Source organism: Ricinus communis, chromosome 10 (assembly GCF_019578655.1).
Source record: "Ricinus communis isolate WT05 ecotype wild-type chromosome 10, ASM1957865v1, whole genome shotgun sequence".
Classification (NCBI taxonomy): domain Eukaryota; kingdom Viridiplantae; phylum Streptophyta; class Magnoliopsida; order Malpighiales; family Euphorbiaceae; genus Ricinus; species Ricinus communis.
This window is the reverse complement of record NC_063265.1, coordinates 9988721-9998616: the sequence shown is the minus strand read 5'-3', so window position 1 is coordinate 9998616 and position 9896 is coordinate 9988721. Positions and strand designations below refer to the sequence as shown.

General features: G+C 34.4%; 2 protein-coding genes across 3 annotated transcripts; one reads left to right on the top strand and one right to left on the bottom strand.

Annotated features, from left to right (window-relative positions):
• The first annotated feature begins 229 nt into the window (after positions 1–229).
• Positions 230–2142, top strand: LOC8276508 (putative H/ACA ribonucleoprotein complex subunit 1-like protein 1). The gene is made up of 4 exons (XM_002525382.4): positions 230–453; positions 695–843; positions 937–1052; positions 1838–2142. Exons 1-4 carry the CDS (start codon positions 312–314, stop codon positions 2013–2015), a joined length of 585 nt encoding a protein of 194 aa, XP_002525428.1. The 5' UTR covers positions 230–311; the 3' UTR covers positions 2016–2142.
• A 487-nt stretch (positions 2143–2629) lies between these two features.
• On the bottom strand, positions 2630–7728 carry LOC8276507 (glutamate dehydrogenase 1). Of its 2 annotated transcripts, XM_002525381.4 has the most exons (11): positions 7569–7728; positions 7181–7257; positions 5077–5193; positions 4865–4978; positions 4511–4732; positions 4311–4385; positions 4018–4134; positions 3640–3890; positions 3375–3450; positions 3209–3295; positions 2630–3133 (listed from the first exon to the last, which is right to left on the bottom strand). In XM_002525381.4, the coding sequence occupies exons 3-11, from the start codon at positions 5182–5184 to the stop codon at positions 2948–2950; spliced, it is 1236 nt and encodes a 411-aa protein (XP_002525427.2). In that variant the 5' UTR covers positions 5185–5193; positions 7181–7257; positions 7569–7728; the 3' UTR covers positions 2630–2947. The 2 variants fall into 2 exon arrangements, with proteins under 2 accessions (XP_002525427.2, XP_048225699.1); XM_048369742.1 differs by lacking the exon at positions 7569–7728 and having other exon boundaries at positions 7181–7419.
• Positions 7729–9896: the final 2168 nt, after the last annotated feature.

The following is a 9896-nucleotide window of genomic DNA, read 5'->3' as shown; positions in this document are numbered from 1 at the left end:
GAACCATGTATAGATTTGATGCGTATATCAATCAAAAAGGAAAAATAATCCAAAATAATAAACCAGGCCTACTAAAAAATCATTCGGATATTTTGACATGGAAAAATGGGCTCTGAAAGTCGGAGGAGCAACAAAGCTGTTATCCATATTCAAAAGAAGACCATTAACCCGGCCCAACTGGCAAAACACTTGAACCCAAAATCAACCCCAAAAACCCTAGCAGCTAAACTAAACCCTAAAATTCCATAAAAATAAAACCTTTCTCACTTTCACTTGCTCTGCCCTTTTAACTCATATCGAGAAGTTGAACCATGAGGCCACCCAGAGGAGGAGGTTTTAGAGGCCGTGGCGGTGGCGGTTTCAGGGGTGGCAGAGACGGCGGTGGCCGTGGTCGTGGTGGTGGTGGTCGTGGCGGTGGGTTTCGTGATGAGGGGCCTCCTTCTGAAGTCATAGGTTTGTTCCTCCCTTTTCTTTTATGTGTATGGAACATGGAATCAAAATTTATAAATTTTCTGTCTCTTGTTATTTTAGGTTCTGATTTGTTTTAGTTATATAAGTTGTAGTTTGGTTTAATTCAAGATTTTGATTAATCTTTCTAAGCATAAAGAAACAAACCAGAACTTTATTAGTGACAGTTCTCTTTCTTTTTTCATTTTTAATTGATGCAGTTGTTTTTTGCTTGTAATTTTTGTAGAGGTTTCTACATTTCTTCACGCATGTGAGGGTGATGCAGTGACAAAGCTCACAAATGAGAAAATACCATACTTTAATGCTCCAATCTTTCTAGAAAACAAGACCCAGATAGGAAAAGTAGATGAAATCTTTGGTCCCATCAATGAATCTGTGAGTGTTTCTTTACCTATATCTCTGTTATTAATATCCGTTTACAATTTTTCTTTAATTTAGTTATATTTCTGAATCATTTTCTTGTTGCAGTATTTTTCTGTCAAAATGATGGAAGGCATTGTGGCAACTTCATATAAACCAGGGGACAAATTCTACATTGATCCATATAAGCTTTTACCTCTTGAAAGATTTCTTCCACAACCAAAGTATGTTTATTGTCCTTTTTCTTTTTCAGTGCAACTCCTTGTTTTATTGGATTGAATGTGAACTATCTGTCATTTTTGCAATGCTTGTATTTTGTAAAGACCCTGCTTGTATTTTTGGTGGAATTAAGAACTTCGCACATCATTTTGTTTGTTTGGTTATGAAATCTATGTATGGTACGCAAGATTACTGGTAGTAGTTTGAGCAACGCGACACTAACCATCAACTAGTAATTGAGAGTCTAGCATTTTTTTGCAAAGGACGTCTACCCGGGTGTTATTTTCATGTTCTGTTTTCCTCTCTTTTCTATGATCAGTTGTAAACCTTTTATGTTGACAAGTTTTTGAGCAGTCAAGCATTTACAATTTGGTTGCATTTTGAAGATGACTATTCTTTTTCCATCCGTGATATTGGGGATGAATTAAGGATATTTTGTTCAGGGTGACTCCTGAAGGTTCTGTGCACATTTCTTTTATCTCTGTAGTTGCATTTAAAAAGTGTTAGAGCTGTCAAAGAAATTGACTGGCAGTGGTTAAAATACGGGATTGCTGATTTCAGTTATGATGCATCAGTTTCCAACTCTTTTCTGCATAGTATATTCATTCAACTGTTACTGTCTTCAACTTTATGTATGTCCAATGCTTCTGCATTGCACCAGTCAGTCACATTAATCCTTGCGGGCTTCTCTCAACAGTCAAAACACTTCTCATAGTATATGGTGTTATTATTCTGGATTTGTTTGGAAGTTGTGCCTGTTTAAATCATATTATAATTGTTATAATTGCAGGGGACAGGCACAAGCTGGAGGCAGAGGCGGTGGCCGTGGAGGAGGCAGAGGTGGTGGTAGAGGAGGCGGTAGCTTTCGTGGAGGCGGTGGCTTTCGTGGAAGGGGTGGTCCAAGAGGTGGCAGAGGACCTCCTAGAGGTGGTCGTGGTGGTGGCTTTAGGGGCAGAGGGAGGTCATAGAAGAACTTTATGTAATATTAATGATGTTTTCTTTTCCCTTGTCATTTTAAGGTGCCATGAACAATCGCTATTTGGATACTAATCTGAATGTTACTTTTGTTGTTAATGGAGTATTTTTTGTTGCGCATGTATTATAATCTCCTAACCTCCAGTAATATGAGCATTCCATCAAAATGCTCATCAAAATATTTTATAGAAGTTGGGAATGTTAAAGTTGATCAGAACTTTGTTGTGCTTCTGTGCAATCTGTAATGCACCAAACCCCTCAATTTTTGTTGAATTGCAGTGCTTTGTGAGGCCTTGCATCTTGAAATGAGTTTATACGGAATAGCAACCGGTAGAAATAGAATTGACCGTTGATGATTAGCATTCAGCATCCCATAATTGGATTTTCTCTTTGGAAATGTTAGCTGTGTAGGTTGCTGATAGAACAGTAAATGTCATTTGAAGAAAGAAAAAAAAAACCTTTTCTTGCAAAGATCACTTAATTAGTTAATTTTCTTCATTGGATTAATGAGCGGAAAAATCAATCAGAAAAGTTCTTTTTAGCGCCCTAACACCATTAGTTGTTCCTCTCATGTGTAAAATCAGTGACTTGTACTGTGCAAATGAAATTTTTCACAAACGGTGGAGCTGCTGAGCGAGTTATAATGGTAAGAACAGAAACTACACAAAAGTTCATCATGACCAGAGCAATCTAATGCTTCTAGTCTGAACAACACAATTTCAGGTATCCTTCTATTCTTTGAACAATTATTATGAAATAATAGCAATGGCCTTCAGACTAAGAGCTCAGATGGAAATAAAGACAATACAGAAAAAAAAAAAAACCTTGGTAAAAGTTCCCCAGAAAGCACGAGGAACACCAAATTACTGGACATGAATTAGGAGCATCATTGAAGCCTCCATCTTTATTTTGAGTAGAAGGTGCCTTAGGCTTCCCAACCTCTAAGAACAGTAGCTCTTGCAACACGGTTAACTCCTAGAGTGAAGGCTCCCATGCGAAGATCGCAATTGTGGGTCTTGCACATTTCCTTCACATCTTTGAAACCTTTAGTCATATATGTCTTGAGTTCATTGTTTACTTTCTCCTCGTCCCACATGAACCCTTGTATGTTCTGCAATTCACAGACAGTGAAATGTTACTAAAACTTACCAAAGTAATAACAGCAGGTGGCAAGCTGCAACATTACCTGCACCCATTCAAAGTAACTAACAGTAACCCCTCCTGAATTTGCATATATGTCTGGAAGAATGACGACTCCTTTTTTTGATAAAATCTGCAAAAAGAGGGTATCAGTTATAGTAATGCAGGGTGTACGTGACTGTAATTTGAAGCATAACGTTGCAAGCGTGAACCTCATCAGCCTCTGGATCGGTTGGATGGTTAGCAGCTTCAATGATGAAGTTAGCTTTTATTTCATTTGCATTTTCCCTACAAACATGTAAACAAAAAGGATTGAATTATTTGTCCAAGTGGTGCAGTATGCTGATAGTTTTTTTGCAGTTTAATGTTTCTCCCAACCAGAAACAAGAAGTGGCCGACACTTTGTTCGGATTTATCATATCAAAAATTCAAAATCAAATTCATGATAAGTAAAAGCTTGTCATGCAAGATATAAACCTGTTGATGACACCCCCAAGAGCTGCCGGAATGAGAATATCACAGTCCTCTACTAATATAGAGTTGGGATCGATGGGATCCCCGCCATGGAATCCTTTCACACCTTTGTTTTCCTTGGTATGTTTAAGTAGGCTTGGAATATCAATTCCATTTTTGTTCTTTATAGCTCCAGTAATGTCACTTACAGCAACAACCTTTCCACCTTGTTCATTTATCAGTTGGGCAGCCCAGGAACCCACATTCCCGAACCCCTGAAATGAAACACAGCAATCATCTTAAGGGAACTTGTTCTTTCACTAAAGTACCAGCAGCCATATGAAGATTTCTGCTTTTTTCTGTGGTGGATGGACCAATCAATAGATGGTATAGAAAGCGAACCTGTATGACAAATCGTTGTCCGGATATGGATTTCCCACGCTCATTAAGCAAGGCTTCTGTTGCAAAGAGGACTCCTCTTCCAGTGGCAGCATCTCTGCCTAAAGATCCACCAAGATCCTAATTTCAAATATAAATAAATGGACAAACAGGCTGTTAGATTAAAGAAAGGGACAGGGTCCTTGGGCAATATATTGAACCACAGGGTAATATTTCAAACTAAAACATTATCTCAAGTGTATAAGCAGGTGAATGGCCAATACTTCAAAAGCTGGCATTTGGTAACATGTACTTACAATAGGTTTTCCAGTCACAACTGCAGGAGAGTAACCATGAAATTTTGAGTACTCATCTAGTATCCACGCCATAGTCTGCCACAAAGCAAGCATATATTAGCACCGGAATCAGCTTCAAACCTGCAGCAGTCTATCAAAGCGAGACAGACTACTTCTATTTAATTTCTTTCTTCATTAAGATATGTTTACAGGTGGCTTACCTGTGGACCAGTTCCCATATCTGGAGCAGGAACATCAGTGTGAATTCCTATGAGATCATGTATCTTTTGAGTGAAAACTCGGGTAAGTCGCTCTAGCTCAGAAATGCTTAAATCCCCTGGATTACATCCTATCCCACCTTTAGCACCACCATATGGGATATTTGCCACTGCTGTTTTCCATGTCATCAGCTGTGCTAATGCATTCACCTCATCTGGATCAACCTATAATACCATATTACATATCTCAGAACTGAAAGAAATTACCACCAAAATTCGTGCAGAATCTTAATTTAAAAATCCCATAAGAGAAAGAAATTAAGTTTAGATCATAAAAGGGTTTCTAATTCCATCTACCTCTGGATGATATCTGATTCCTCCCTTCATGGGTCCTCTTGCATTGTCATGCTGAACCCTAAACCCAACAAAAGATGCCAGAGTGCCATCATCTTTTGGTATGGTACATTCAACCTGCAGAATTTTTTTGCATAACGCTTTATATAGAGCAGCAGAATGAGTCAAATTACTAGATTTTATAGATAGCTAACAAGAAAAACATCTGTTATCACCTTGATTTCCCTGAACGGAATAAGCAAACTCTTCTCGAGTTTGGAGTCCAGCCCCAGTAGCCTAGCTGCCAGCTTAAAGTTTCTGTTGGTTGCCACTAAAGCATTCATTGTTGCTTCCTAAGATGGACGAAGAACTATAATTAAAGCAGAATTAAGGTCTCTTGTTTATAGATAAAAGATGGCAAAAACAGACCAACTTAAATCACACTTTCCATTAGAAGAGAGGATGGTGTACGCATTTATAACTAGCAAAGTCAAATATGAAACAATAAAGAATCTATAGCACTTATCATACAGGAGCAGAAGATTTAATCATATAAAAATCAAAGAGGTTCATTTTCCATTAAAGGCTGCATTAGAATATTTTTAACAAATCAAAAAAATGCAACTCGACGTGTTTCCTCATCACAAGGACATCCGACACACTATTAAGACAAAACTGACTTGGAAGATAGATTTGTTGATTCCAAGATAACCATCACATGGAAGTTGACAATAACCTAATCCATGTAGCTTATATGAAATATAAACTTATTAATCAACTGGCCATGTCTGTTAGATCTAAATTGGACAGAGCTATATAAGTAACTAGTTTCCTATTTGATTATAGCATATTAATATCTTATTTTATAAAATGTTATTGCAGTAAAAGAATTCAAGTACATGAACTGCTGCATCCTGTCCACCTCTAAAATATACAGAGAATATAATACATAAATTCATTTTGTATAACAAAATTTATTTATGTGCCTAAATTTTATCAAGGTCAACCAAGTTGTGTTAGGTGGCTTTGAAATCTTCTCTTTTTCTTTCTGGTCTGTGGCTTCATATTTCACGTGATAATGCTTCCATGTAGGCATGGCACATAAGTGATCTGTTTGTCAAGACTAGAAAAGAATGAGGGAAAAAAGAATCAATGGTGTTGTGGATTAAACCATGTGTAACAATTAATTGGCAAAACTTTTTTTTGAGAAGTCTAGAAAGAAGAACATATGAAACATCTGTCTTTAATGATCAAACCAAAGTGATTTTTATGTCAGATGGATCTCTGTCAACGGTTGGTGATGAGGATGTATACGAAGAATAAAGAATTTTCACACTTGGAAGAATTGAATTATGATATATTTATGCATTATTAGTACACTAAAAGGCTTCATTATTAGACCAGATTATATTATGGGCTTGAGTTAACAAATGGACTGAGTCTAGATTAACTTCTAAACCAATCTAGTGTAAAAACTCAGACTAGAAGAGAAGCAAAGAATCACATACAGATTCTCTCCCATTTAATCCAAAATAATAAAGTCCAACATTAATTACATGATAATAAAAGGTATCTCTTAATTTACAATTATTTATCTCTTTTTTTGTTAAATGAAAATGTATTACCTAATTTTAATCTATACACATAAAAAATAAAAATAAATAGTTGAATAATACTTATATATTACGAGTATTTTATACTCAAATGTCGCTTCAATCTTTTAATACTAATAATATGTTATTCATCTAATAATTAGTGGTATAGACTAGGATATACACTAAAAATAGACAAGTTTTTTCCAAATTAATTTTCTACAATGCTAAAAGTGGTACCAACTAAATGAAGGGTTTTTTTATTTAAGGGGAAGACAGCTCTATTGTAATGAATTTAATGCCTTAGCATTTTTTTATCAAAAGAAAATATTAGACTCATTTAAAACTTCTGTGCATTTATGTAGTGCCAGTCCCTATGAAAGAAAATAGTGATATAAGAAAAGACAAAGAAAATGTCAAAAATATCATGCTAGATTGAAGGACCATGTCTATTTTATTGCACCAATAAGCCTCCAGAAAAAGGCAAAATCAAGGAGAATAACAACAAAGTGAAAGAAGAAGAAGAAGAAGAAGAAGCAAAAAGGAACTCCAAGTCCCAAAGGGCTAAAACTTCCTCACTACTTAATGAAGTAAAGAAAAAAAATCAAAGATCTAAAGCCAAAATCATTGCCCAAAAGTTCACTCCTTTTTGCTTCTCTCCTCACTACATACTTGATAGCAACTAGCAAGCAACCAGAAAATTAAAGACCAAGAAACCAAACCAAAACTTAAAAAAGGATAAACTTACCACAAGAATAGAATGAAGAAGAAGGAATTCAACTCCACTCCAAATTCACCAACTGTGATCCAACTCAAGCGCTGAATCTACAAATAAATAGGCCAACAGCAAGAAGAAAAACATGGAATGAGAATCTAATTCCCAGAATTCCTGGTAAGCGAAAATCCCAATTTCTGTTGACAATTTATATATATTAATTACTGAAAGGACCACAAACAAAGTGGAATATAGTTGGTCCAATTGGTGTCTCCAACATGGGGCTCTTAGAGGAGCTGAAGAGAACATGATGCCCTCTTACTTCTCCTCCCCTTTACCTTGTATCAAAAGACATCAAACTCACCTTCCATTAATCTTGTTATAATATAGCTGATACAAAATATTGTTCTTTTTAATTTACCTCAGAGAGAGACAGAGAGAGAGAATAAGCATGCGTGGAACACAAAGTTCCCTACTTTGGCTAATGTTACTGCATGAACGTGAATCCTACGCAAAACCCATGTTTCCTACAGTCATTATTGCTGAGTATCTTATATGGCTGAGATGGGTTTTTATAGACAAACTGATAAATATAATGAGCTTCTGATGTTGTCTTCTTAATTTTCTTATAGTGTTGCTACTATTAAGTGTACTCCATTATGAATTCTCAACTAAAGGTATTAATTGAATTGATTGTAGGGAAAAAGAAAAAAGAACTAGAAAGATGGAAAAGGTCATCATAATAAACATTACTTTGATCACGACAAAATAATGATCAAAGTTACCTGTTGAAATTGAGGAATCATTTTTCTCATGGTACAACTACGTCCATTTTTATATCTTCATACTTTATCAATCACATTATGCTAATCAAAGGGGTATGAGAATTAAAAAGCTTTCGAGTTTAAAATTTGATATTCATCCATGCTAATTAGATAATTATCGAAGAAAATAATTCAGTTTTTAGTGTACTAAAAGAGAAAAAAAGAAGAAAAAAAAAAAAAAAAGAAACATGATTCTCGTAGCTCCATTTCCAAAATAGAACACCCTAAACACTTAGGGAGCTTAAAAGTAAATTCTAATTTCCAGTTGTAAGGGAATTGAATTCTATTGCTTTCACTGCAACAACTTGGAGGATTTATAAATTGGGTATTAATTAATTAATGATTATACTTAGTTACTGAATAGGAAACAACGAAATCAAACTAGGAAATCTTAAAACTGAAATATGGGTTTTCTGCAAAAGAATTAGTCTTTCAATATAAACAAGTAAACTTCTAATCAAAGATGGATCTTCTGCACTCGCATTAGGAAACTTACTTTGGACCAGTTTGACATTTTCTTAAGATCTTTTCTTTAATTATAATTTAGAATCTTTTTTTTTTTTTTAAGATAATAAGTTATGCTTTCACTAAAATCAGATTCGAGATGCAGAATTTATATAAAATATACAAACATAAAAATAAAATCTTAAGCTTATAAAAGCATAATATCCCCATGCCAATATCAAACTGGCATGAATTCGTATAATTAAGTTATGCAAAAGTGCCATCAAGCTGGATTCGTACTAATCAGAGCACTCACTCATTTCGTGCATTGCAAAAAGAGCTTAAAAAAAAAGGGGGTAAATTCCAAATGAATCTTAATAGTGGATTCTTTAATATGAAATTTAAAAACACTTAGCCCTTAGTGTTTTATCTGTTGAAGAATACCTCCAGGGCCAGGTTTCTCCATGATGATCTCATACACATAATTCCTGTTCATTAATTTAAGATTGTGAGATCATCGCCACTTATATATTGTAGATACGAATTATGAAAGATTAAGGACGATCGATAATTTTTACTTATATTAAGTGTATATATTGCAATAAATATCATATATAAATAATTTTACATTTTAAAATTAAATGATGATTGAGACACATATTCAATTATTTATCAATTTTTAAAAATTGAGACGGTTGTCAATCATAAGGAGGTGCGTCTATTATATAGCATGTATTAAGTCAAATAATAAAACTTAAAACTAGAACTATGCTTTAAACCGATTTTTTGAAAATTAAAAAGAAGTGGCATAAGCCTTTTTTTAGCATGAATAATGTTGTAATCTACTATCTTCATGACTTGCCGTATTGAGAATTATTGTGTAGACCGGTCGTTATCAATTCCCCATATTGATAATTTTGATATCAACTAGACTTTCTTTCTTTTTCTTCCTTTAGAATAACTAGACTTGTTTAAGTAGCTCAATCAAGCCACCTTTAATAATTTATATTTTAATCCTCTTTACTTATTTACATGAGAAAAAAAAAAGTCGAGTTTTTACATTAAGATCTTAAAGATTTAATTTTTAAATATAATTTTTTACTCTACCGGCTGATAAAATTAATAAAAAACAATACTTTTTAAAATCTGATTGATGATTTAGTTGAATAGAGTATATATTTTCGAACTCTAAAACAAAGAAAAACTAAAAAATGTAAATTGCAATGTAATGAATCATAAATTAATTATTCTTAATAATTACATTATTGAAACTTTACAATCATAATAGGACGATGACCAAATTTGGAGGCCCCATATGGGAATACCTCTTCCAAAATGTTGCGTCCAAATCTTTGAAATGACATGGTTATTGCTCCATTATTAGGCTTCCATGACTTCACCACTTCCTTGTGTTTAGGAGGAAAAAGAGTGGGGGGATATGCAATTTAGCTAAGAAATTGAGGGCAAAGCTCCATTTATGA

Excerpts from the sequence above, each read along its gene's own strand:
- LOC8276507 (XM_002525381.4), bottom strand. The coding sequence starts at position 5,184 with ATGAATGCTTTAGTGGCAACCAACAGAAACTTTAAGCTGGCAGCTAGG. Across the intron at positions 4,733-4,864 it reads GAATCAGATATCATCCAGAG|GTTGATCCAGATGAGGTGAA; the intron begins GTAGATGGAATT and ends ATGGTATTATAG. Across the intron at positions 4,386-4,510 it reads ATATGGGAACTGGTCCACAG|ACTATGGCGTGGATACTAGA; the intron begins GTAAGCCACCTG and ends GCTTTGTGGCAG.
- LOC8276508 (XM_002525382.4), top strand. The coding sequence starts at position 312 with ATGAGGCCACCCAGAGGAGGAGGTTTTAGAGGCCGTGGCGGTGGCGGT. Across the intron at positions 844-936 it reads TTGGTCCCATCAATGAATCT|TATTTTTCTGTCAAAATGAT; the intron begins GTGAGTGTTTCT and ends TTCTTGTTGCAG. Across the intron at positions 1,053-1,837 it reads AGATTTCTTCCACAACCAAA|GGGACAGGCACAAGCTGGAG; the intron begins GTATGTTTATTG and ends TTATAATTGCAG.